Here is a 26,682-nt window from a genome sequence, read left to right as displayed (position 1 = left end):
GTCCCTCGGGGATCCCCTGGGGGGGGGGGCCCTGAGCAGATCCCGGATTCCTCGGGGTGCCCCAGGATCCCCTGGGGACCTCCCTGCTGGAAGCAGCCGCCTCAGGATGCCCACGGGATTTGGGGGAGCAGCTGCCTCCAGCACCCCGGGGATGTCATCGCTCGCGGGGGGGACACGGGGACACGACACACACCCACGGGTGGCACCCTGTCCCGAATCAGTGTGTCCCCACAACTCCGCGTCCTCACGTGGGGACGAGATGGCGCCTCTCCTCCTGCCCCCCCCCCCCCCCCCCCCAAAATGGCATCACCCCGACCCTGAGGCCGGCGGCGGCCGAGCGGGGCGGTGGCAGCGTGGGGACAGCCCGGCGGGGAGAAGCGGGAGGCAGGAACCGGTCTGGCAGCCCGGCCAGCCAGCCGCTGGTTTCGGCTAATCCCGCCGAAAGCCAGAGCTCCGCTCCCGCCGGCTGCCCTTAACTCCTGGCTGCCCGAAACACGTGCCATGTGCCGCCCCGGCACCCACTGGGGACCTGCCCTCGAGGCCGGCGGGGTGGTGAGCCCAGCCCGGTGCTGCCGGTGCCACCGCCGGTGCCAGCACCCAGAGCCACCGTGGGTTGTCGGGGCTCAGCCCCGGGTTCCCCCGTCATGAATATTCAGCCGTGTCCTGGCCCGGCCCCGCTGTTTGCTCAGGCAGGAGGGGTTTGGTCGCGGGTTCACCTTGACGGCGAGCAAACGGGGCAGCGGCAGGTAGACGGCACCTGCCTGCGCACCCCGGCCGAAGCCGCCCCGGCACCCCCGGCACCCCCGGGACCCCCGGGCTGGGCGGCCGCAGCGGAGGCGTGGGAGGTGCAGGTACACGGTGGGGAGCGGGACGTGGAAACCCCCGCTGCCGGCTCGGGGTCACGGCACGGCGTGGCTGCGGTTTGGCAACGGGTTCTGCCCGGCTCTGGCACGGGGCGGGCGGGGGCACGGCGTTGGGGGGGGGACGCAGCAAACCGGCCTGGGGGGCCACCCGCTGCCTTCCCTGGGGTGGCAGCCCCCGTCTTGGTGTCCTTGTCCCCCTGTCCCGGCACCTGAAGAGCCACGGTCGGTCTGCGGGGCCGGTCATGGCTGAGCACCGTGGGGCCACGGAGCCGTGCTGGCTCCCAGGATGGCGACGGGGACTGGGGTGCTGGGAATCCCCTCGCTGCCCGCTGCCGGGGAAGCGTTCGGCTCCTCCGCTCGGGAGCCGCCTTCCCCATCCCTGCCCTGGAGCCACGCTCGGCACCGGAGCCTTCCTGGATTGCCGGAGCCTTCCCGGCAGCGGCCGGGGCCCCACCAACACTCCTGCCTGTCCCTGCAGGCAGGGCTGGGCAAGAGGAAAACCCCAACCCCGGGGTGCAGCGGGCAGTGACCCCCCCTCTGGCAGGGACCCCAGCACCTCCCCGGCTCCCACCTGCTTCCCAGTTCCTGTTCCTGTTTGCTTACTGGGCTCCCTCCCTGCCCCGCTACACGCAGCTGATACGGCAGCTCCCGGTGGTGCCAGCGGCCTTTCCCCCGGGGCTCAGCAATGCTCAAGTCACCCAAATGTCCCCTCCCGGTACCCGCGGGGTCCCCCTGCCCCAGCCCCCCCCAGCTCCAGCACCATGCAGCCCCCCTGGGCGCCCGCCACCAGCATCCCGGCAGAGATGGTGGGACAGTGCCAGAGCCACCTTTGGCAAACACGGCACCGGGCTCCCCGCCGGTGCTGCCAGATCGGCGGCTCGTGTCCCTCGTCCATCCCCGTCAGCTCCGGGATGGCAGGCCTGGGGGGGGCCAAGGGACCCCCCAAAGAGAGTACGACCCCCACCTCCGTTTCAGGGGCCGGCGGCGATGGCCGACAGCCACGGCTGGTGGAAGCTGACCTTCCTGCGGAAGCGCCGGTCGGCACCCACGGTGCTGTACGAGAGCCCCGACAGCCACGCTGCCGCCGGCGGCGAGAGCCAGGAGGGGCCGGGCGAGGAGGGGCCGCCCGGCTTCACCACCCGCCTGGAGAAGATCGTGGACAAGAACAGCAAAGGCAAACACGTCAAGGTCTCCAACTCGGGACGCTTCAAGGAGAAGAAGAAAGTGCGGGCGACCCTGGCCGACAACCCCAACCTCTGCGCCGCCGGCGAGCGGGAGGAGAAATGACCCAGCCGGTTGTCACCCTCCGGCTGGCACCACCGGCTCAGCTCCATCCCTGCCCGGGGACGCCGGACCGCGGGGCTTCGGGAGGAGGAAGGACTCGGGTTGGAGTTTGTTTATTTAAGGGAGAAGGACGGACGGACCCTGTTTAATCGCAGCCCCCCCACCCCAGGCTCCTGGCACCCCCGGCGCAGAGGGAGAACCAGGGAGCGGAGCCAGGCGCAGCCCGTCCCTCCCAGCCCCGCGCGGGCACGGGGAGCCCCCCGAGGCTGACTGGTCCATACTGGGATGAGGATGGTCATGCCAGCTCGGTCGCTTGCAGCGGATCACCGGAGCCCATCGTGCACCCAGCTCTGCCCCGATCCCCTCCCGCCCATCACTCCTGCGGGGGCAAGACCGGGGGACTCCCCGCTCGTGTCCCAAGCCCAGGGGGCTGCATGGCCACGGGCAGAGCCACCGACGCCGCATCCCTGCCAGCGGTCACCCCCAAACCAGGGGGCACGACGCTTCCCTGCCCTGAGGGAACACCCCCATGGGCAAAGTCGTCCCCCCCGCCCCCGAGCTGCCTCTGTGGGGACCGTGGCGGGCTCCGGGCTTCCCAGGAGGAGCCGCATTCCTGTCCGCATCCCGGAATCGCTCCCTGCTCCCGGAAGGAGAGAGCCGAGCGTGGAGCGCAGTGCCGGAGCCGATCCCGGGGGCAGCCGCCGCGGCCGATCTCGCAGCCCCGGTGTTTGTTGGGGTTGTTGGAAGCCGGGCCTTTAGTCAGCTCTCACGACTGCTGATAATTAACTCTTGTTAATAAAGCAGGTCTGGCAGCAACGGGAGCTCAGGGGCGCGGGCAGGGGGACAGCTCGGCGGACCCCCCCGGTCCCAGCCTGGCAGGGTCGAAGGGCTGCGGGCCCTGTCTGCCGCCACGGTGGGGAGCGGTGCCAGCCGCTGCCAACACGGGGAGACCCCGACGCCGCAGAGTCGGGGGGACACACTGGGGGGGCGGGGGGGGGGTAGGGTGGCCGTCACCGGCGCTGCCAGCCTGGGGTGCCCTCTCTGCGGAGCAGGGTGCGGCCGTGCCGGCAGCCAGCGCAAGCCAAACGCTTCCCAGCTATGACAAAAGCCGGATGGTGCCAAGCACCAGAGTCCAACCCCCCCCCCCCTTCCCCGGCACAAACCCTGTGCCAGGGCTGCCAGGGCCCCCGGCCGCCCCCGCCCTCCGCTCTGTTTGCTCTGCGGCTCACAGGCTGCTCTTTGTCCCAGGGCTGGCAGCCCCGGAGGGATCCTGCCCGGGAGGGAAGGGAGGGAGCGGGGAGGAGGAGAGGCGTCAGCACGCACCCGGTGCACGACGGGCTCGCTCACGCCCATCACCGTGGTATCTGGGCTCCCGCCACGCTCCTAATGCCGGGATGGGTGGGAGACCCGGCTGCGCTGCCAGCCCCAGCAAAGCCCCCGGCGCCTTCCCCGGGACATCAAGCTGCCACCTCGTGCCGTGCCCTCGAGGCGATGCCGGAACCCACGCCGTCCCCTCCAGCCCCACCGTGGCGGCTGTCCCTGAGGGACTCCAGCCGGGAGGGACCACGGCCACGAGCGAGTCTGCCACAGCGGCACCGGGTGTGTGACACCCCCCAGAAACCCCTAACCCGGTTCCCCCCATCCCGGGGCTGCCCCCCCCCACCGTCCCCTCCTGCTGCCACCCACTGCAGGGTTTTTAGCCCAGCACGGCACAGCCAGGAACCCGCCGGGAGACCCCCGGCTATGGCAAAACCCCGGGGCACGATCCTGTCCCCGAGAGCCAGCGACCGGGAGAGCAAACACGGAGCCAGGGAGGGTGAAGGTTCTCGGGGCCGGTTTCACTGGGACGTGGCCCAAGGGACCGAGGGCTGCCAGCACCCCCGGCACCCCTGGCTGCACCGAGCTCCGTCTGCCGGAGAGCACAGCCTGGCCCCAGCGCGGGTAAATATTAACCCAAACGCACTGCGCGGCTCCACACCGATCGGGTTTTATTTTTTCCAAGCTTGGACAGGCAGCTGGGGGGGGGGGGACGGGGAGCGGCACCAGCCTGGCCCCCTCCTCCGAACAAGCAGGCTGAGGGTCGGGGTCCCACGGCCCCGGAGGGATGGGGCGCATCAGTGGCAACACAGACAGCCAGGTACGAACACCGGTGACACGGTGGGGACATTAAAGCTGCAATTAAATAAGTTATCGCACAGACCGGTGACATTAAAGCCACAATTCAATAAGTTATCGCGCAGACTGAACACATCGCACGGTTCTAGCTAAAACACGAGGCACGAGTGGCGGCAGCCGCAGGACACGGGCAGGGGCTTCACCGGGGTCTTTCTTGGTCCCTCCACAATAATTAACATAATTAATTAACCACCAGTGGCACCAGGAGCGGTCGCTCCCCACGTGCTGGCGGGGGGGAAGCAGACAGTCTCCTGGACCCGCCTGCGGCTCTCGCCCCCCCAGGGAGAAGGGAAGGGAAACGAGAGGCTCGGGGGGCCGGAGCAGAGCCCCTGGCCAGCACCCCCAGAGCGCAGCATGCGGCCCCCGGGGGAGGGCAGAGCGAGGCCAGCCCCGTTCCCCGGGGCACGGCAGGGGACCGGCAGGCAGGTTTGGCACAGGTGACGCTCCCGATCGGGTGAACGGGGCCAGAGACGCCGGCGACCTCACGGGGACAAGCGCTCGAAGACCCATTTGCCTTCTCCCCGGTGCGTCATGTCTCCCAGGGGGACCGAGCCGTCCCGCAGGCGTCGGAAGACGATGCGGTCGTGCAGGCGGTTGGTCTGGCCCTGCCAGAACTCCATGACGTCTGGACACAGGATGTAACCCCCCCTGACAGAGAAACACGGGGCTTCAGGGGGTCCCGCCGGTGGGCAGCACCCTGCCCGCAGCCACTGCGACTCACCAGTACGCCGGCTTCGGCACCGTCGTGTCCCTGTACCGCTCCTCCAGCTCCGCGTTCTTCTTCCTCAGATACTGTGGGGAAGGGGAAGGCGGTGAACGCGAGGGTGGCGGGCGCAGCGCCGGTTCTCCCGGCCCCCCTGGGCGCTGCCGCGGGGAAAGGGACGGCCGCTCACCTCCCTGTCCGGAATGACGGTGCTTTGCCGGCTGACAAGGGCCCCGATCTGGCTGCTCTTGGGGCGGGAGTGGAAGTACCGCTCCGATTCCTCCTCCGGCAGCCGCTTCACCGAGCCCTCGATCCGTACCTGTGCCGGGCACCATCAGCTGGGCTCTGGCCGACGGGCACCCAAGGGGCTGCGTGGGCTCCCGAGCGAGGAACCGCCCCGTCCCCCAACTATCCTCCCCCCAAAAAACATGGGCACCCCTCGTCCCATCTCATCCCCGGGGGCTGGGACCCATCCGAGCGTGACCCTCGCCCAAACGCGTGACCCCCACCATCCTGCCCTGAGAGGGGGGAGCACCCACTGCCCGACACCGTGCCGAGATCTCGACTGTGCTCCCTCTGCCCCCCCCCCCCCATTCCCGGGGGCCACGACTCACCTGTCGGTTGAGGGGCTCCCAGTAAAAGACGAGCGAAGCGAAGGGGTTGGCGTCCTGGGGAGGCACGAGGGAGCTGTCAGCTCATCAGCATCGCTCCCACCTTCAAAAATCAGAGTCCCCTCGCGGGACCTGCCCACGCCGGGCAGAGCCTCAGCAAAGGGGCCGGAAAACCACCGTCCATCCATCCCCCCCCCCCCCCAGACCCAACCCCCCCCAGCACCCCCAGAGCCCCCCTCCCCAGCCCCGGCCCGGCCGCAGCCCTCACCAGCTCCTTCCCCTTACGGCTCTCGTGGTTGGTGAAGAAGCGGAAGCCATCCTGCCCGAAGCCCTTCAGCAGCACCATGCGGGCCGATGGCTTCCCATCCCTGCGGCGGGAGAGGGGAGGCCATGACAGGTGTCGTGTCGTGTCCCCTCCCGGGGGGACCCCCGCCCTCCTCCCGCCGTGTGTCCCGTCCCCCCCCCCCCAAGGCCTCACCTGGTGCAGGTGGCCAAGCACATGGCGTTGGCCTCCCCCACGGCCGGGCACCCCGCGGCCTCCTTGAACCAGACCCCGAACTGCTGGATGGGGTCGCGGGAGGCCAGGTGCTGCTCCTCGAAGGCCTGGGGACACGGGGGACGCCGTGAGGGGGGGGGGGTCACCCTGGGGACACCGCCAGCACTGGGGGGGGGGGGGGGGGGGGCACACCAGGGTCAAGGGCACGGCCAGCACTGGGGAGGGGGTGACTCCGGCTCTGGGGGTGCAGCGAGTGCAAGGGAGGGGGGGACCCCAGGCCTTGGGGATACAGCCAGAGTGACGGGGGGGGGGGGTCACCCCGAATCCAGCGGCACAACCGGCGTGGGGAGGGGGGGGCACCCTGTTTCCGGGGTCACTGCACCATGGGGGGGGGGGGGGCCCTCGGGACCAGCTGGGGGGGTCACCCCGGCCCCAGGACAACAGCCTGGGGGGGTCACCCCGGTTCCAGGGGTACACCTAACACGGGGGGGGGTCACCCTGGGGGGTCACCCCGGCCCCAGGACACAGCCGGGGGGGGGGGGGGTGTCACCCACGGCCCCGCTCGGCCCCCGGAGCCGCCCCCCCCCTCCCCCCCCGCCGGTCCCCCGACCCACCTCCGCGTCCCCCCGGTAGCTCCCCCGCAGCGCCCCCAGGTCCATCCCCCCGCCAGCCCAGCGCAGCGCAACGGCGCGGCCCCCCCCCCCACCGCCACCCCCCCGCATCGCCCCGCCCCCGGAGGCGGGGCGAACACCAGCCACGCCTCCCTCCCCCACTGCAGCAGCCAATAGGGAGAGGCGAAGCTCGCCCACCGCAGGGAGCTGGGGGAGGGGTGAGGAGCGCTGCCAGCCAATCGGAGGAGGCAGCGAGGGCGGGACGCGGGGACCCGGAAGTGGCGTCAGGGCTGTAAACAGGCACATGGAGGGGCCCTTAAAGGTACAGCGTCCCCGGGGGAGAGAAAGGACCCTCGGCGGCACACGCTGCACGGGATTTGCCTCTGGTGACTACATTTATTTAGCAAGGAAAGCTCCCGGCTGAATCCACACCAGCCAACCAGTTACAGATAATAAAGTATAACAGGTCTGTCACGTAATCGAGAAAACAACGTCGGGCAGTTACAACTAAAAAATAAAGTGGATTTGTTTAATTTAAAAGCTCAAAAATAACAAGCCATATTCTTTTTTAAACATGTAGTAAACACGAAAGCAATATAATCTATGATACAATGTACACTATACACAGTGGGGATGGCGGGCAGCACGGGGGGGGGAAGGAAAGGGGGCTGAAGTCCCAAAATTCAAAAGGAAACGCCACGTCACTTGGAAACGGAAAAGTGGGGAGAAAGAAATTGTCAGAGAGACAAAAAAAAAAACCAAAAACAAAAACAAAAAACCCCACAACTCTTCAGTATTGGAAAAGAAACGTTAGGAGGAAAGGGGGGCAAGAAGATGGGCAGCATCTTACAGAGAAATTAAATAAAGATTAAAAAAAGCACTCACAATACACAGTGTTGGTAATCGGGAGCAGGGAGCGTAAGGCAACAATCTCCATAGAAAAAAGGGACCTTCCAAAGGGGGTTATATAGATATTTATAGCTATTTATAGACTTTAAATATAAAGTAGGAATGTGCTGTGGAGCCTCTCCCGGCCCGCCCGCACCGGAGCGTGCTGTCCCCTCCGCGATCGGCTCCGAGACCTTTCGCCAGGCTCCGGGCCACCGCCGGGGCCACCCCCTGGCCCTGGGTCGGCCCCTCGCACCCTTCGGAAAGGGTTTCTTCACGTGGGGGGGGCACAGCCGACGTGGCGGGAAGGGCAGGAGGACGGTTCCCGAGGGCTCCTCTCCGCGGGCAGCCGCGGCCGGGGACGCTGGAGTGCTGCGGCGTCGCAGGCTGGTGCCCTCGCCGGGTCTGACCGCGCAGCCGTGGGGGCAGCTCCCGGCCCTACAAGTTCTTGGTGACCAGGTGGGTTTTATAGTGCTTCGTCAGGTGGTCGCTCCGCATGAAGCGTTTCTGGCACTGCGCGCACTCGAATCGTTTGTCACCTGCGGGGAAGAGCGGCGGTGGTCAGGGGGCGGCAGCCGGTGTGCCACGGCCCCGGCAGCACCGACACCGACCGGCTCTTGTCCCTGTATTCCCCTAAACCAGCTGCGGTCGGGATAGCGGGGGGCTCCCGGGGTGGCAGTGACACCCCCACACCAGGTTCCTTTTGCAGCCGCTCCCCCCCGGCCCCTTCCCACCACACCTCTGTCACCACCACCATCTGGAGACCCCAAAAGCGGCAGAGACCCCCCCCCTCCAAGTTCTCCAGTCCCTCCCGGGCACTCAGTCAAATCGCAAGGACAACTTGCGGTGGCCCAAGATCATCCCAGTCCTCGGCTCAGGACCCTGCAGGGGTTAGGCTGCGATTTGGGGGCTGCCCCAGGAGGGAAGCGGGGGGCGGGGGGGGGGGGGGGGCCCCACCACGGCGCTGAGCTGTGCCCAGACTGCAGACCTGTGTGCGTGCGAGCGTGTCGCTGCAGCTCGTCGCTGCGCGTGAAGCGCTTCCCGCAGAAGACCCAGTTGCAGACGAAAGGCCGTTCGCCCGTGTGCAAGCGCACGTGAGCACGCAGCAGCGAGGTTTTGCGGAAGGTCCTCCCGCACTCGGGGATGTGGCAGATGTGCTTCTTCTTCCCTGGGTCCCCCGGCCTGGCGAGGAAAGTCACGGTTAGCCTCGGAGACGAGCACCGGCCCCCCAGGGCTGCCCCCCTCCCCTCCGTGCTCACCTTTTCTCCCCATCCTTGCAGTTGGGGCAGGTACACGCCATCCGCCGCCTCTTCTCCCCTGGCTGCATCTCTCCGGACAAGGCTTGCTCCATCTGGAGCTGGATCTGGGTCGGGCTCAGGCCGCTGATGGTCAGGTTGTTGCCGGACACATTCTGCACAGTCAGTTGCTGTTGGCCTGGGGAGGAAAAGGGGGAGTCAGGCTCTGCCCCTCCGCTCCCGGGGGGGGGGCCGCGCTGCGCCCGCACGCCGGTGCCCATCGCGTCCGTCCATGCTCCTCGTGCGGGTCCTGCTGAAACCCTCCGGAGGCGGCCAGGCGGAGGAAAGACCCCCGACCACCACCGCGTACGGGACGGGACGCCCCGGGTCTCGACGCCCCCAGCCCCGCATGCAGCAGTGCCACGGCCCGCCCCCCCCCGCCCCGCCACGTGCTGGTCCCCAAGCAGGGCCGGTAAGTCCCTTTTTTCTGAATATACTGTGCGGTTTTTCAAAGTTTTTGGTTTGACCCTTCGGGGTGGGGAAATGACCAAAGAGGAAACAAAAAAAGAAACTTTGAAAAAACGTGCAATATATTGACCAAAAAAACGGGACTTACCCCGCACCCTAAGGGCCGCTCCATGCTCGGGCGCTCACGAAGGCGGCAGCCTGGGCCTTGCACAGCACCCGGCAGCCGTGATGGGGGCTGGAAAGAAGAAGATGGGGTCAGCGTCAGCAAGCGGGATCGCTGCTCTCAGGGCAGCAGGGAAGGAGAAGGAGAAGGAGGAGGAAGAGGAGGAGGAGTGGGATCTGACGGCAGAGCAAAGAAGAGGGGACTACAGAGAGGGAGAATGGGATCGGGGGCGCAGGCAGAGCAAAGGTGCCACCACATCCGCAGGGAGGGAAAGCGCGAAGCCGAGGGTCAAGGCAGCCCCTTGGCAGCACCACGGGACACGTGGCCGCTCGGGAGACGTGCACGTCCCAGCTGAACCCGGGCTGAGACCCGACCCATTTCGTTTCATTCATGGGCAGCAGCCAGCAGGTCCTACCGGTCCCCTCCGCAGCCGGGGCTGCGGCAACATCTGCCTGTGGCATCTCCCCAACGCTCACGGCTGGCCCCAGATTTACAGGCGAAGCAGCAATTAAAAACCCCCTTAAAAGCAACCCCAGTGACGACGGCGGCCCACTGTGGAGCACGAAACCACGCTGGCCTGTGTTTTATGCTGACATCATTTAGTCAAGCAAGAAAGAACAGCTTCCGACTGCAAAACTGAGCCGGGAGTCCTGCCGGCTCTTGCTGAGAGAAACCACCGTGCGGCAGCAGGTCTTTCTGGATCAGAGAGCAGATAAACTGCCCTCAGACGCAGCTTCCTCCCCTCGGCTCTCTAGCTGCCACCGGGACTGGGCTGGGGAAGGATTGCTGGGCACGAGAGGAGGACGGAGCGGCTGCCGGGCTGCGTCTGTCCTGGCAGCGGGGAGATGCGGGGAGCAGACGTGCAGCAGGGCTGTCTGTGGCTCACAGACCGCTCCTGCCACTGGCCAGGGCCACATCTGGCTATTTTTGGTTTAAGACACTTGTCCCACAGAGGTGAGGGGGTGGGTTCGCTCACAGAGAATGGTGATCCCTCGCTACAGAGCTCAGAGGAACACAGAGCTCGTGCGCGTGAACGCGCTACTGGAAACGCGAAGCGGCAGTCATCGCACCCAGACGTCCCAGGACCGGGACCCGGCAGCGTGATCTGTGGTAGGGGCTGCTGGCCCCGAGGTGCCACAGGAGGGAAAGCCCCGGTGCACCACATCCCTCTGCCAGGCTGGGTCCCAGGTCTCCGGAGGGGAGGAAAAAAAGACACCCCTCTCACCCCAAGGGCCGGGGCACAGCTCAGCCTTCCCCCTGCACGCAGCAGAGGAGCAAACAGCAGCTCCGGGCCCTCGGGCAGCCCCAGCCCCTGCGCTCAGACACGTCCTGCAGCTCGGCACGGCCACACAGCCTGACCCCGCAGGCGCCCGTCTCCGCTAACCGCACACAGCTCGCCGGGATGGGCTCGGGAACACCCAGCAGAGCCACCACAGAGACACCCTGTGAAACACCCGGGGCCTCCTGGAGCCACGGGAGCTAGAGAAGCAGATGACATTTAACAGTCAGCAACATTTGGCCTCAGGGTACGAGGGATGTTTACAAAGCTGCAACACCCCAGCTGCAAAGCCCACTGCTAGCAATGGGGGGGCTTCGTGTCCTCCGGATCAGGGAGCTGCCTACGTCCTGCCGTCCCTCCCACCCCGCCGCACAGCAGGACGCAGCCCACCTCCGTTGTTGGTGATGGTGACAGGCACGCCTTGGACTTGCACGCCGTTGATGTTGATGGTCTGCATGGCCTGCGCCGCGGCTGCCAGCTGAGCTGCGTTCAAGCTGATGATGCCTCCGGCCGGAGCGATCTTTGGCAGGGTGCGTTCCTTGCGCGTGGCTGGTTTCTTGCTGCTGCCCCCCGTGCCGGAGCTGCGGGACACGGGGCTGCTGCAAGAGGTCCCAGACGGAGCCACTGTCATGGCTGGGGCTTCCTGGAGCAGCACTGTCTGCAGCTCACCCGATGGCGTTTTGAAGTAGACCTGATGGGAGGAGAGAAGAGGAATGAGACCAGCCACCGTCACCAGGCAGACCCCCCTGCACCGCGACAGTCGCCCTCCCCACACAACCCAGGAACCTGGGCCTGTGATGAGCCGAAGAGCAGGAGAAGTTGCCCAAGCATCTGAAGGCCCTGACCTTGCACAGCAGCAAAGGGTTGCGTTGGCCTTGCAGCACGGTTTCCGAAAGCAACGCTAAAGACACCGTCCTGCAGGCTGCGAGCCCCGCTCCCCCACCTCCCTCTGTCTCCCAAGAGCTTCTGGGCAGGCTGGGTCATCCCAACCCGAGCTGGTGGCCCATGATCAAGGATGCTGCACTCCTCCAAGTCCTGCAAAAGCAGGTGGACAGCAAGAGAGGCTTAATAAAGCCACGCAGAGGGAACAGCTGCGCTCCCAGCCCTTCTTAGACATCAGAGAATCCACACAAGCGATGCCTAAAGGGGCTGCCAAGTTGAGAATGTCTGGTGGCTCCCAAAACCCTTCGGCTTTCTAAAGCCTGGGTGAGGGCTCGGAGGAGAAACAGGGCAGAGGGACCTCGCAGGCGGACAGAGGAGGGGGTACCTGGGTAGGAGTAGGTTCCGTCGTCTGGATCTGGAAGTTCTGAGAGGATTTTTGGGGGACGGTGGGGAGCGTGGCGGAGGCAGCCTGGACCACGCGCAGGGCTTGCTGCGGGATCTGCACCACCTGTGAATCCTGCTTGGGCTGCACCACCTGGACCTGCTGCACCACGGCCGGTTGGCCGGAGCCTGGGCTCTGCACGATGAGCAGGTTGTTACCCGCCTGGATGATGTTCTCCGCCGTGGTCTCTATTAACACCGTCTCCACCTGCTCGGCCACGGCCACGGCGGCGGGCTGGGCGGGCGACACGGCTTTCTTTCGAGTCTTTTTGCTGGGCTTCGAGGGGCTCTCTGCAAGAATCTGAGCCTGCGTGCCCGGCTCAGCGGCATTCACCAGGTTGTTCACGGGCAGGGTAAGGGTCACGTTGCTGCCGCCGGCTAACTTGACCACGTTGCTTGCGCCCTGCACCGGTGAAGCTCCCCCCTTCTGCGCCGGAGCCGGTTTGATGGGCACGGGCTTGTGAGAAGAAGAGGAAGGGGTGAGGATCGCTTGATTCGTGCCCGGAATAATCTGGATCTGGTTGGTGAGGTTGGGCTGGACCTGGATGGTCTGTCCCCCTGCGGCCTGGATCTGGGGCACGGCTTGGTATTGGATGTTGGTGGAGGAGCGGGTGCCCTTGTTGATGACAGTTGGGTTCTGAATGGCAAAAACCAGCTGCCCCCCGGGGTAGGAGGTGCCGACCTGAGAGCCCTGGATCTGGAAGAGGTTCCCTTTCGATGACAGGATCCCAATGCTGTTCTTACCGGAGCCCAGAGGGAGCGGAGCAGGTTTGATGGGGACAAGTTTGCGAGGCGTTGGCTGAGGAGGGGCAGGAGGAGTCACGGCGGCTTCCACTGCGGGGGGACCAATTTTGCTACATGTTGCTGCGAGGAGGGCAAGGGGAGACGGCTGGGAGTCCTGGGGAGCCAGGAAGGAGATGGGTAAGTTGGAGACAGGGGCTTGTGCCAAACATCTGGAGATGGAGTCAACGAGGGAAAGGGTACACAATATCGAAAGCAATCCAGTCCATGCCAATGAGACAGCCCTTATTAAGGGAACTGCTTAATTACCCCTACCACGTGTGCCTTTAGCTCAGCCTAGTCATGCTACCTTTAGCCATCAGGATGGCAACTGCCTTTTAATTGTGAACCTGTGTTCTTACAACCTCTATAAAGCTGCAAATACCCTGAAAGTCTGCTGGTATTTACACCCATTACACACACCCTGGAGTGTTTCATGCAGTTTTAATTCCAAGACCGCCTTGCGATATCAGCTCCTAACGCGACCCAAGAGGTCCTCAAGGAAAACACAACATGGGAAGGAGAAATAACGCTCCAGAGAGTCGGCATCAGGGCTGGGAAGAAGTCCAGGGCACAGGTCCCCAGCCTGTCCTGCGACCAGCCCTCCTCCTGATGCGGCAATGCTGGCTATAGCAGAGGCAGGAGGGGCCGAACGACTCAGCGTTTGCTGTCCTGCACCCCAGGACACGTCCCTCAGCCCCCGCGGGGAGCCGGGAGCCCGCCGATGCCCCCGTACTCACCTGGGCAGTGGAGGCGGCCGGCTGCAGGTATTCACTGGGGCTGACGGCAGCAGTCGCAGCCATGCTGTCTCTTGATCTGCGAAGAGGAAGCAGAGAGACAGAGGAGTAAGACCAGCAGCAAGACCAAGGACCACAGCTCCCCAGCGCACCCAGCCCAAGGCCCCGATGCCCGAGGGACTCTCCTGGCGTCTCCCTGCATTGCCCTAAACGCCACACCTCACCCACACACCTTCACCGGGGGCTTACAGAGGGGCTGGAGAAATATCGTCATCTGACAGCACCCTCTCCCCGCACTTTCCTTTACCCTCGCTCGTTTGCCTGCATCCCAGCACAACCCTGACCTGAAGCCACGGCCTCCCCTGGGCTGAGAGACCATCGCTGCCCTGCAGACCCCCCCTTCAAAGCGGAGGCAGACATGCCTGGCAAGAGCTCAGGGCCCCCCCGGTTCCCAGCCCACGCCATTTCCCCGCTGCTTCTCTTTCTGACTTTGGGAATGTCAAAGGACAGAGTTTTGGTACAGAATTGTGTTTTTCAAGGCTGGAAAAACATTGTTTCAATTATTTCGGTATGTTGTCGGTGCTGAGTGTTTGTAAGTCGTTATGTAATTAAAAGGTCACTTCAGGGAATAAAAAAAGACCCAAAACTGCTGGAGCTGGTTGGCAGCAGGACCTCAGGAGGCTGAGAAAAGCCGACGGCGAGCGGGGAGGAGAGCAGGAGGTGCCTGGAAAAGCCAGGGCCACGCAGCCTACAGCTTCGATGGGAGAGGGGAGAGGAGAAGCTGGTCGCTCGAGGGCCTCGGCAGGCAGAGCCGGGCAGCAGCAGAGCCGGGTGAGCGGCCGTAGCTCCTCCGACAGCGGGGCCACCCCGCGGGGCAGCTGCGAGGACAGGGACGATTCACCATCCCTGCGGCTTTGCTGCCATCCTCTCTTGATGCTTTCCTCGGGAGCTCACAATCTCTGACGTTCATCCTTTCTGCTGCCCCGAACGCCACAGAGCGATCACAGCAAGGCAGCTAGAAGAGTTTCTTTTTAAAGGCTTAATACAGTGGAGCCAGGGAAACAGACTCCTAAATCCTCACAATTCGCTAAATCTTTTGTTCTGGACTAGAAGGACGTTTCATCCTCGCTTTCCTTTGGCAAATTGCCCTGTGACCCCCATCCAGCAGTCGCTGTATGTCTCAATAGCTTGATAATATTTGCTTAGACAAGGTGCCAGGGAGAACTTGTCTGAGCTCGAACACTCTTTATTACCGCTGCTGACACCGTCCTGACTTCAAATGGGGAATTACGGCCGTCTGAGGAGTACGGATGCTTGGGGTTTACTCAGGGCGTCTCTGAAACGCAGCCCTGGTGCAGGCGAGCCGATGGGAAGCCAGCGCCGTGGTATTTACACAGATACCCAGACTGCAGGAGCGATGGGAAGCGCTGGCAGAGGACGAGTAGCACGATGAAGATACGAAGCCCTGGACGGCTTAGAACACATCGTACCAGCCAAAGATTAACTGTTGTCTAAACACAGCAAGCGGCTTTTTGCTGCTCGCAGGGACCAGGCAAGAACCATATCCCAGGACCGCGGCAGAACGCTGGTCTCTGGCTCTGAGTAGGTGAAGAGAAGATCTGGCGCAGGCAGAGCTGCTGCTCAACAACCTCGTGCTCCTGCCCGGGCAGCTGCGGCAGATCCAGGGTTGGACGAGGGACTACACGGATGGGGAAAACTACCTGTGGGGTTTGTTTCAAGGGGAGCAAACTCCACGCTCTGCAGCCCAGCGTGGCAAAGGCTCAGCAGCATCAGTGGCAACAGAGGCAAGAGGCAGCGGCAGGGGCTGGCTGAGGGCAACGGGGCCAGCACCCAACTCCAGAAAGGGCAAACTTGACCTTGCTTGAAGCAGCATCCACTGCAGGAGCCCAGGGCAAAAGGCACGTCTGCAGTGGGAGAATAAAGGGGTTCTTTTGTTCTGACAGGAGGCGTACGTGTTGCTGCCCAATGCAGGGGCAGGTCGTCACATCTTAATACAGCTTAAGGCTGGGAGAAAAGTCCTCTAGGTAATTGAGATGCAGTCAACGCTCGCCTAAGACCAGAGGTGAAGGCCCTCAGCTCCCCCCGCGCCCCTCGGCTGTCCTGCGCAGCATGGACCGAGACAGACGTCTCCTCCCTGGGAACGCGAAGCCTTTCACCAAACAGAAAGCCGCTAAGAAACCGAGCAATCGGGCCCCGGGCCAAGTCACCAAGGAGCCCGCTTCCCAAAGCCAGGCAGCTCGCCCCTCGCCAGCACAGGCTCCACGGCTCCTCTCGAGGCACCACGGAGGCTCTTTCACTGCCCTGCTACGACCGAGCACGTAAATCCCTGGGAAGAGTCAGGTCGGAGTCCCAGGCGCCTGGGATGGCATCGCATGGAAATTACTCGTCCCGTTCCTTAGCGAAGGGCATCCGTTCCCTTGAAGCCACTCGCTGTGGCAACCTCCCGGAGACGAAAGCATCAGACGCTCGCACCCAGCGAGCTGGCCTGCGATAAAAGGACGCTTTCTTCCCAGAAAGCCGGCAGCTCGTACTGCTGCCCGAGTTCAACGGCTGCACCCTCCCTTTCAGCAGAATTAGGGCACTGCTGAGGATTAACAGCCCTGACTACAAATAAGAGCAATGCTGAGCTGGCCAGAAAGAGACACACATACCAGGAGAGATCCCATTAGCCCGAACAAATAAATAAGGATAATGACTGGGGGAGAAGCCCTGTGTCGCCGCACTCACGGTGTAATCCCTCCGCGAGTTTCTCACTCGCACAATTTATGTCCGAGTCCAGCGGTGACAGTTTCACATCCTGAGGGTGTAACGTGGTGTAAACCTACTTACAGCACAGTGAAACCAAGCAGGTACCAAAGCACACGGCTTCACTCTCCAGGCGTTTGCCCAGAACGGAACTGGGAGCGGGACCGTCACTGCCTGCGGGGAATGTTTCTGGATTGGCCCTGGGGGATACAGGCCCTCCTGAGAGGCAGGAGCTTCCCCCCCCCCCAGCACGCTCTCACAGATTTGCACCATGAAACCGTCACCCGCTCTGCGTTGCACACTTATTCACGCCCCACGAAGAACTTGCTGAGCAGTTCAAGTCCAGTTTGCTCTTCTGTAAGACCCCAGCCAAGCCTCAAGCGGAAGAGGACTCTCCCTTAAGGCAACTGAAGAGCACCGATTCATAAAATTATTTTTTTTTTTTTTCTGGCCACCTCCCCTTCCTCCTGCAGTTCTGTATGGAAACCATCTCCCTACAGACTGGAAACAACAGTCTCCTCACTCCTTGCCTGCCTTCACCCCCGTAGAAGGACAAAGCAACCAAAAACCTCAGTGATTTCTGGCTCGAGAACCGCTTCCTTTATTACGTTCCTCAAACGAGCACAACCAGGACTCATTCCTGCCCCAGGACACCAGGACCAAGCGCTTCACATCCCAACCAACTGTCCAGATCCCCAAGGTCCTCCCTGACGGCACTCTGAGGAGTTCTCGGAGCCCATCGTGAGCTCAGAGCACGCGGAAAAAACGTCCACCGGACTCGAGCGATGGGAGCTGTAGGAAGAGAAAACTTACCAACCGCGCCAGCCCATGAGACCCCATGTCCAGCTGGAGGAAACGCCTGCTAGCAGCCAGCTGGACCGCTCACACCAGCACGATTGGTAGGTTTGCTCAGAGGCGGCTCCTTTGCTTCTCACAACAATTTATTTACTTTGAAAACTGTGCCATTATCTTCAAAATTCTACAAGAGAGATAAAAAGGGAGAGATTTTTTATTTTTTTCCTTCCTAACCAGGACAAGCTCTTCTCCTCAGGGAGCTGCCAAGCAGTCCTCCGCAGGGTCTACAGCCTCCAGCTCAGCGGAGGAGCCGGGGACAGAGGCAAACGCTGACGAGAAGGTACCTGCCAGTCCTCACAGCCACCACCAAGGCCCCGTGCTGCAGCTTGAGCAGCGCAGGCACTTCTACACAGCAACAAAACTCCCTTTTGGGGGGGGGGGGGGGGCTGGAAAAGTTTTGTGTATTTTAGAGCACAACTACAAGCCCCATCACAACGATATCCTCGTTACTGTGTCACAGCCCCTCAGTGAGAGAGGAAGTACCACACCAACTTACAGACAGGGCACAAGCCATCAGTCCGGGTATTCCGGTTGCAGGGGAGTCTCTGCTTCCCAAAATTCCGTTCCCATCTCCCTGATGCATCTTTTTTGGAGGTGCAGGGGCGTGAACATGATTCTAACTTTCAGTTTAAACTCTGTTTAAGCCAATGGACACACCTGATCTGAGTTACCACGGTTTTAATTAGCACCTTGACCATGAAGGTGAATCAGAGTCCCCTGAAATCCATGAAAGACCTCGGCAACTGCAAAAAAAAAACCCCACTTGGGATTACGAAGCTAAGCACAGTCATAAGGGGAAAAAAAACACGCGGATGGTAGCAGCCCCATTTGTTTGTCAGGGCTATAAGCAAGTATTCAAAGTCAGCACAGGGAAGCTCAAACACCTGCATATTTACATATTAACAGCAGGAAATCAAGCAATGTCTTAGAATAAACTGGCCAGGAATTCTGTTGTTGTTGTTGTAACTCCTGGTCTGGCTCCGACACGCCTGCGACAGCCACTTGCCAACATCAGAGTTTGTTTTCTCCTTCCCTGATGCTGGGGGGGGAATTCCCTGGCGCTTTGGTTGCGTTTAAGGAGGAGGAAGAGGAGAAGCAGCTAAAATAAAGCGAAGCAGGACGGCCGCGCTGCCAAGGATGCGCAGGAAGGACTGGCCTCCGGGAGGAGGGAGCAGCTCCTGGCTCTGCACACACAAGGAAGGAGAGGTTTTGAGGTGGCGGGAGCAAGCGGATCGTGGGGCACCCTCAAGCGGCGGCTCCCCCAGAGCAACGAGAGGCCCTTGTGGAAACTTCCAGCAGCATCAATCTGTAGCTCCCAGAGATCCTGTTGCACCGCACATCCCCAGGGACCAGAGATAACCGCCGGGTCCTTACCTCCCTGCTGCACCCCCAGTCCCGGGATGGCTCCCCCAGCTCAGCACAGCCCTGCAGCCCCCCGTACGGCCAGTGTCCTTCTCCACAAGGCCGAGTCCCTCTCCACATCCCAGAGCCAGAACGGGGGGACACACACACACACACTGAAATGCCCTCACTCCCCCCCCCAGCCCCCCAAACACACAGCAGCACCCCACCTATTCCCCCCCCCCCCCCAACTCCTCTGCATCCCTCCCCAAAAACCTGGGGTAGTTTCCCACGCAGATCCCAGCCACAGCATCCCACCCCGCTGGGCAACGCGCCCCTCCGCGCCCCCACGCGTGGGGTCTGCCAGGCCCGGGCACCCCCTGCGCCTGCGACCCGGGTACCCCGCCACGGGCACCCCCATCCCCAAGGACCCTCGCTGCAGCCCGGGCACCCCCGGCAGGGTCGCCCCGCACGGACACACCTCCAACCCTCCCCGGAGCCGGGACCCCTCGGAGCGCGGGGCTGACCGGGGGGCGGGGGGGGAACTCTACCAGCGCCCGGGCACCCCCGGGCCCCCGCCGCCACGTACCGGGGCACCCCCCCCCCCCGCACACGGCACGGCCCCCCCCCCCGGTCGCCGCGCCCGGCTCCTCCCGGCGGCGGCGGTCCCCGGGGAGGCGGGCCGAGGTGGCGGGCCCGCCCCCGACCGGGCCCCGGCCCCGGCCCCGGAAGCGCCGCCCGCTCGCCCGGCGCTCGGGGAGGGCGGGCCGGGAAGGCCGCACGCCCCTTCCGGGCCCGGCGCCGCTGGCGCTGCCACCCCCCGCGCCGCCGCCCCCCGCTCCAACGCGCCCGCCCCCGCCGTGGGCCCGCACAGACCGGCCGGAGCGGCGGCGGCGGCGGCTCCGACCCCCTCACGGCGCCATCTTCCTCCTCCGGGGCCGCCCGGGCACCGCCCTAGATAACCCGCCCCCTCGGCGGCCTCTTGACCAATCTCCACCCGGCTTGCCGGCCCTCTGGCCAACCGACGGCGAGAGGCTTTATCGTCGACCAATCCGCCGCAGTTTGCCGCTTGATGGGCAGCTCCGTCGAGCAATAGGACCCGTGATGGAGTGACAGTTCCGCCAATGGGCGCGGGTCTCCGGGGTGACGGACGGAAGCAGAGACCAAATCGGAGGGCGGACCTCTGATTGACAGCGAAGCTGGCTAATGGGAACATGTTCAGACTGTCGCCATCCGCTGATTGATTGACATGCCTTCGAAACGGGGGGGGGCGGACTTCCTCGTGGGCGGGAGCCACCCAGAATCCGCCTCTCGGTTGGACGCGGCCGTCTTGATTGACGCGAAGAGAAGACAATGGGACACGCGAGGCGGCCGAGCTCCGCTTGTGATTGGCCGCGCGCTTTGGGGGGGGGGGGTCTGAAACGTTGAAGCCTGATGACGGCAGCGGGGTCTCCGTGGGGGCGGGGAGTCCCGGGGATCCCCCCCGGGCGGGGGGGGTGTCGTCCCCTCCCCTGCCCCGTCCGTCCGTCCGTCCGTCCGTCCGTCCGTCCCGTCCCCGTCCCGGCCGCTCCTGGGACCCCCCCGGGCTGGGACCCCCCCTGCCCCGCCGCACCACCGGGGGGTCCGTGGGGCCGGGGGTGTCGCGGGTGCTGCCCCCCCCCCCCCCCCCCATCCCCAGCGGCCCCCCAGCCCCGGGGGGAGCAGAGGCCTTCCGGGGGCCCCGCGGTTGAGCCCAGGCCGGGCCTCACCCCGCCGCCACAGATGGGGAACGTGAGGCTCCGCGGAGCCCCCCGGCCCCCCACCCGCCAGGCGCCGCACCCCGGGGCGGGGGGACCCCAAGCCCGGTGGCACCCCGTGCTGCTGGAGGAGCCCGTGTCCCCCGGGGGGGGGTTGGGGTGTCTTGTCTCCCTGCAGGGGTTGGGGTGCCGGGGAGGGTTTGGGGGCCCAGAGGGTGTTGGGGTGCCCAGCAGCTGTGACCCCCCCACCTCCCCACCCCGACCTCCCCACGGTCCCGGCTCACCCCCCCCCCCCCCCCCCACCGCAGCCCTGCGGCCACCAGCCACCCCGACACCGGGGGGGGTGTGTGTGTGTGGGGGGGGGGGTGTCCCCGTGGGTCCTGCTCCCCAAAACCCCCCTCACCCCCCGTGCCAGGCCTGCCAGGGCCCCGGGGTGCCCAGCTGGCTCCAGCCCCCATGGGACCAGCACCTCCCACTGGAGCCAAATAATTGCTCGGTGCTTTGTTGTGCAGTGTCTATGGCCCCGGGGCCTCCATTTGTGGGAACTTGCTGTGGCGAGTGCCTCCCTTTTAATTACCTCCCCTCCTCATGCTCCTGCTTACTCACCTCCTGGCACCGGCGCCTCCGACCCCCGCCTCGGCCCCCGGTCCCCCGCTGTCCCGGCCTCATGCGGGGGTCCCGGCGGCGCATCTCGGGGTGCCGGCGTCGTGCTCGGGTGGGCAGAGCAGCCCGCACGACGCCTGGGTTCCTCATCCCGCCATGGGGTGAAGACAGGCGGGGACCCGGCCCCGACGCGGCAGGTGGATGGGGAGGGTTGGGGCTGGGTGCCCGGCAGGGTCCCCTGGCTGGGGGCCACCCACGGCCGCCCCCGGGACCCGGCTCCGGCCAAGCTCATAAATGCTGCGGGAGGCATCGCAGTCACCGACGCTCCCGACGCCGCGCCGGCGTCGTCCTCCGCGTGCCAGGGGCACGGGGACACACACGTGTGGGACGCGGCCACGCCGTGGTGCTGCCTGCCCCGTACCCCATTTCTGACCCCTCGCCCCAGGAGCGGGACCCCACAGCCCATCACCACTTGGGGACACCCACCCTGGGGGCCCCGTCCAGCGTCGCCACCCTCTGCAGAGGGGACCGCAGCGCCGGGGTCCCCGCGGGCTCAGCCCACAGCGGGCTGCACCCCAGCCATGCCGGGGCAAGGGAGGGGAGCGGGACCGGCCCTGCGGAGGGACCCCGGGCAGCCGGCGGTTGGTGGAAGGCAGCGGTGCCCAAGGGCCATCGCCTGGCCGGGTGCCCACGCGGCCTCAGCTCCGCTCCTGGCGCTCCCACCCCGGCTGCCGGGGCAAGTCCCAGCCTGCCGCTCCCTGCCTCAGTTTCCCCAGGCGGGCAGTGACGCCGGCTTTCGTCTGTGAGCCTGGCGCGGACGCGAGCGCGGGCACGATCGCTGTCACTGTCCCTGGGAAAGGGCCATCCCCACGGTCCCGGATGGACCACCTCTGTACAGCAGGGTGGGGACGGGGACACGGGCTTGTGCGGCAAGGCTGGGATGGGGACAAGGGTCTGTGCAGCAAGACAGGGTACAGGGACACACGAATTAGCATAGGAAAGCTGGGACGGGGACACGAGGACAAGGGGGCAGCGAGGCAGGGGACAGGGACTTGGATTGGCACAACACAGCTGGGATGGGGACACGGGGACATGGGGACACGGGGACATGGGGACATGGGGACACAGGTCCATGCAGCAAGGTTGGGGCAGGGGCACAGGCTGGGACTGGGGCACGGATGCGCACAACAAGACAGGGGACAGGGACACACAGGTTGGCACAGCAAGGCTGGGATGGGGACATGAGGATATGGGGGGACAGGGACACAAGGACATGGGGACACAGGATCACGGGGACAGAGAGAGATGGGGACACAGGTCCACACAGCGAGACAGGGACCCGTGCAGAGCCAGGCTGCACCAGGAGGACCCAGAGGACCCAGAGGACCCGGAGCCGTGACATGGGGCGAGGGTACGCCGTCCTCCGCGGTCGCTGTCCCCAAGCCCCCCGCCACCCACCCCGTGCCCTGTGCCAGCTGGATGCGCCGCGGCGCGGGAAGCGTGCCCAAGCCCACGCTCAATTACGGCAATTACGGCACCTCCTCAGCCGCCAGCCTGTCCCCGCGCCCGGCCGAGGTCGTTAAGTTGTTCCTAATGATTTTAGGAGAATTAGAAAGTGGTTTTGCAGGGGCTCTTCCCGGGGCGCAGCGAGCGAGGGGGGACGGTGCCGTCACCGCTGCTCGGGGGCCTGGCGTCTGCCCAGCACTGCCTCCCGCCCCTGCGGTCCTGCCGGGAGCAGAGCTGCTCCCACGCCGGTCCCTGCCTCCCCGAAGTCCCATGGGGCCGCCGTGGGGTGTCTGGGTTCCCCCCGTCAGCCCCAACCCCAGCGGGGTCCCAGGGGACGTGCCCGGGGAAGGTGGTGGTGCCATGACCGGGTGGCCCCCCTCCCTGGTGTGGTTATTTGGCCCCGTCCCCTGGTGCAGCCGCGTGTCCCCATCCCCAGTACAGCCACAGGTCCTTGTCCCCAATGTGGCCATGTGTCCCCAGCCCCGGTGCAGCTGCCATGTTCCCATCTCTGGTGCAGTGCTGTGTCCCTGTCCCCGGTGTGGCCATGTGTCCCTGTTCCCAGCGCCGCTGTGTGTCCCCATCCCCAGCGCAGCCCAGCGTCCTGTACCCAGCACAGCCATCTGTCCCCCTCTCTGGTGCAACCTCATGTCCCCGGTGCCTCCGTATGTCCCATCCCTGGTGCATCCGTGTGTCCCATCCCCGGTACAGCCCCGTGTCCCCATCCCCGGTACACGATGCCGATCTCTCCCCGCCGCCGTGCCAGGCAGGTTTTCCCCACGCGGTGACTGACAGCCGGGCCGGTTGGACGCAGATAGTCAGGAAAGATTACACGGGGCTAATTAAAACTTGTATTTAGAACTACACCGAGCCGTCAACTCCATCGCCACGTCGCAGAGGTCGAGTCCCGACAGTAATTCCTGCTCCCGGTGAGAAATGCTCCCTCGGGGCACGCCGTGATTTGGCACGCACCGCGGGCAGGGGAAGCCCGTCGCGATAATCCCGGTAGATATCTCTGCCAGGCAGGCAGGTGCCCTGCCTTCAGCTTGTCCCCGGGGACCAGATGGGAAGCCCCGTGCCAGCCGTCGTGCCCCCGGGGACGCAGCAGTAGCTGCGTCCCCGGGGGCACGACGGCTGGCATGGGGCTGCACCTTCATCCCCGTGATGGCACGGCTTGGGGACAGGGACAGGACTGTGTGTCGTCCCCCCCCCCCGATTTGCTTTGGGGGCTGCGGGAGCAATGGGGGATGTGCCAGGCTGTGCCCTCCTGGTGTGGGAGTGGGGATTTGGGACCCCCGTGCTGGGGGTGATGGAGGTCTCGTGGGATCCCGAGGTCTGGGCTGAGGGACCCCGTGCTGGTCGCCGGTCCCCAGGTTTGCTCAGCCAAGGGTGCACGGGGCTGTGACACCCCCCATGGGGTCTGTGACACCTCCACGGGGCTGTGAGCACCCAGGACCACCCAGGTGCCTGACCCACCCGGCATCGTCCCCCCAGTGCCAGCTCCAAAAGGCTTGGGGTCCCCCCCCAGCTCCTGCCAGCACCCCAACTGCACCCCGCAGGGGGTTCAGCATCAGCCCAGCATCAGCCCCCCAGGGGTGTCTGGGTGCGGGGCCGGGGGCAGCACCCCCAAAACCTCAGGGGAGGATCTGGGTGCTTCGCTCACCCCGTCTGAAGCCCCACGGCCGCCCCCAGGGCTCCCCCCAGGCCGGGGCGACCCAGACGGCGGAGCCCCATGGCACCCACCGCAGAACCCCCCCCCGGGGAACCCCCTCCAGGCACCCTGCTCTTGGGCACCCAGCCTCCGCCGAGCTCAGCACCCACATGCGTGGGTGGGTGCACGCAGGCAGAGGGTGCACACGCACACGGACGTGCACACACGCAGGGACTTGGTGCAGCGCGGAGGGGGGGGCTCATGACCTGCACATGTGGGCGCACGTGTGGATACGACACCCTCTGCACACACACACATGCAGCAGCACCGCACACACGTGCACACACGTGCACACACGTGCACACACATGCACACGCACGCACACGCCCCCAGTGCCGAGCCAGCCCCGCTCCCCCCACAGACACCAATTTGTTTTATGGCAGCAGAGGAAATTGCCGTCCGTTCCCCCCGGAGCCAGGAGCCGTTTGAAGTGCTCTGCCCCGGGGCCGGGAGGGGCCTCGGCCGCCCCTCTGTCCCCCAACATCCTCCTGGGGCCTGGGGGGACATCTCTCCTCCTCCCTCTCTCCATCCCCCTGGCCCTGGGGGGACCAGGAGGTGCCTCTCCTCGTCCATCCCTCCACGCCTCTGTCCCTCCATCCTTCCCTCACCCCTATTTCCCCCTGGGGAGAGGGGTGTCCCCAACCCCCATGTGCCATAGGGCCGTACCCCCCCAGCTCAGCACTGCCTGTGCCCCGTGCCAGCCCTCGTCACCCCTCGTCACCCATCGGGGCGCGTGTGTCCCCCCCAGCAGGGCCAGCCTGTGCCCCAGCTCTGGGGGCAGCGGTGGGGCGAGAGCTGGGGGCACGGGGGGAGGCTGCTGCCTCATGCCCACCCATGCACCGGGGGCCCAGATACAGTTTTGGGGAGCACTGACCCCTCCTGCCCCCATCCCGGCTCTGCGTGGGACCCAGGACCCCCCATCCGCCTCCCCGAGAGGCTGGAGCGGCTCCTGCTGCCTAGGCACTCCGGAGGGATTGGAGAAATTTGCCTCTCGCCTTGTAATTTATGCAAATGAGCTCTGTAATTAGCTGTAATTTCAAGGCACAGCTCGGGGTTTCAGACACTTGGTGGCAAGGAGATGTCCCCCCGGAATCCTCCAGCATCGGTGCGATTTCTTCCCCGTGTGTGGTCCCAGCCAGGGCTCCAGCTCCACTCGAAGTGGCTCCAGGAGCCCCTACCCCCCGCAGACCCCTGGTCCCCACGGTCCCCATGGTCCCCACAGCCCGGTGCCACTGCCCCGTCCAGCCACAGGCTCTCAGCCCCCCGCTGCCCCCAGCAGCTCCTTCCCCCCCAGCCCCAGAGCGGTGTTTCGGGATGGGGTCTGGAGGATCGCAGGGGGCCTTTGCGGCTGGGTGCTGGTGGCGTGAGCAGGTCGGGGCGTCCCCAGGTCCTCGTCCCTGTCCCTGGAGGAGGCACACAGTGTCCCACGTCCTCTCGTCCTGCAGCCCCTCCGTGGCCCAGGGCTGGCGGGGAGAGGGGCCACACCAGGAGCAGGTGGGAGAGGGGCCACGGCAACCGGCACCCAGGACCCCTGGGCAGGGACCTGTCTCCCTCCTGCACCACCAGTCCCTGAAGCACTGGCGAGACTGGGAGGAGACCCCGGAGCGAAGGGACGCAGGACAAGCCACGTCCCCACCACGTGCACGATGCACCGTGGGGTCCCTGCTCCCTGTGGTGACTCCGCTGGGATGAGGATTGGGATCAGGCTGGGGATCGGTCTGGCCGGTGCCTGGAACTGTAAGTGTAAAGTCTGCAAACTGTTCCCTGCCTCCGAGAGCTGCTGGCGGCTGCGATACAGCACCTGGGAGACAGTTGGGGAGCCCAGGGCCACCACCCCAGCTCAAACAGTGCTTGGACATCCCCGAGCTGGAGCATCCCCCTTCCCCGCGGCCACGGGAACGGCCCCCGGCACCTCCTGGGCAGGTGCAGGGGAGGAGAGGCGGCGAGACCCGGGGGCTGGGGTCACCCCACGTCGCCCTTGCAACCCCCATGTGCTCCGCAGAGCACTTGAGCGCCGGGGCATGTGGTCACCACCAGCTGCGTACAGCCAAGCCCCCCCATCAGCAGCTTGCCCCGCTGCCTGCCCTGCCCCTGCCCGTCCCCGGGTCCCCATCCTGGGGTCCCCATCCCGGTGCCCGGCCGAGCCGTGGGGCCACGCTCACCCCACAGGCAGCCGTGTTTCGGTGGCAGCGGTGGAGCCATCCCTGGGATGATGAAAACCAGGAGAGTTTTCCCCAGGGCGAAGGAGTTCCCCGCGCCCTCCGCCCGGCCGGGCGCTTGGCAAGCGCGCCGGGGAGATGCGGGCTCCCACGCGCCGGCATGCTGGGCTTGGCCGGCCAGGCTCGTGGTGCTGCCGGCCGAGGTCCCGGCTCTGGTGAGGGACTAGCACCCTTCCCCACGGGCTTTGGAGTGGGGTGGGCTTCCCCCAGGGCCACAAGGGTCCCCATGGGTTGTGGCTATCAGCAGCCAGCCCGGTGCTAGCCTGGGGATTTGGGCCGTGGAAATGGGGACACGACGCCCCGATGATTAAGCGGCTCCTCCGGCCGTGGCA

At 65.3% G+C, this 26,682-nt stretch overlaps 3 protein-coding genes across 4 annotated transcripts; 1 reads left to right on the top strand and 2 right to left on the bottom strand.

The window, feature by feature from the left end:
- The first annotated feature begins 716 nt into the window (after positions 1–716).
- On the top strand, positions 717–2,952 carry PRR15L (proline rich 15 like). The gene is made up of 2 exons (XM_075775155.1): positions 717–851; positions 1,839–2,952. The coding sequence occupies exon 2, from the start codon at positions 1,851–1,853 to the stop codon at positions 2,148–2,150; it is 300 nt and encodes a 99-aa protein (XP_075631270.1). The 5' UTR covers positions 717–851; positions 1,839–1,850; the 3' UTR covers positions 2,151–2,952.
- A 1,166-nt stretch (positions 2,953–4,118) lies between these two features.
- PNPO (pyridoxamine 5'-phosphate oxidase) lies at positions 4,119–6,830 on the bottom strand. The gene is made up of 7 exons (XM_075775154.1): positions 6,747–6,830; positions 6,115–6,239; positions 5,905–6,004; positions 5,640–5,693; positions 5,216–5,344; positions 5,044–5,114; positions 4,119–4,970 (listed from the first exon to the last, which is right to left on the bottom strand). Exons 1-7 carry the CDS (start codon positions 6,789–6,791, stop codon positions 4,805–4,807), a joined length of 690 nt encoding a protein of 229 aa, XP_075631269.1. The 5' UTR covers positions 6,792–6,830; the 3' UTR covers positions 4,119–4,804.
- Positions 6,831–7,116: 286 nt separating this feature from the next.
- Positions 7,117–19,566, bottom strand: SP2 (Sp2 transcription factor). 2 transcript variants are annotated; one of them, XM_075775029.1, is made up of 8 exons: positions 19,455–19,566; positions 17,196–17,361; positions 13,620–13,695; positions 12,044–12,997; positions 11,167–11,467; positions 8,891–9,065; positions 8,620–8,813; positions 7,117–8,170 (listed from the first exon to the last, which is right to left on the bottom strand). In XM_075775029.1, exons 3-8 carry the CDS (start codon positions 13,680–13,682, stop codon positions 8,070–8,072), a joined length of 1,788 nt encoding a protein of 595 aa, XP_075631144.1. In that variant the 5' UTR covers positions 13,683–13,695; positions 17,196–17,361; positions 19,455–19,566; the 3' UTR covers positions 7,117–8,069. The 2 variants fall into 2 exon arrangements, with proteins under 2 accessions (XP_075631144.1, XP_075631143.1); XM_075775028.1 differs by lacking the exon at positions 17,196–17,361 and having other exon boundaries at positions 19,455–19,527.
- Positions 19,567–26,682: the final 7,116 nt, after the last annotated feature.

This window comes from Balearica regulorum, chromosome 24 (genome assembly GCF_011004875.1).
Source record: "Balearica regulorum gibbericeps isolate bBalReg1 chromosome 24, bBalReg1.pri, whole genome shotgun sequence".
NCBI lineage: Eukaryota > Metazoa > Chordata > Aves > Gruiformes > Gruidae > Balearica > Balearica regulorum.
This window is presented reverse-complemented; position numbering and strand designations above follow the sequence as displayed.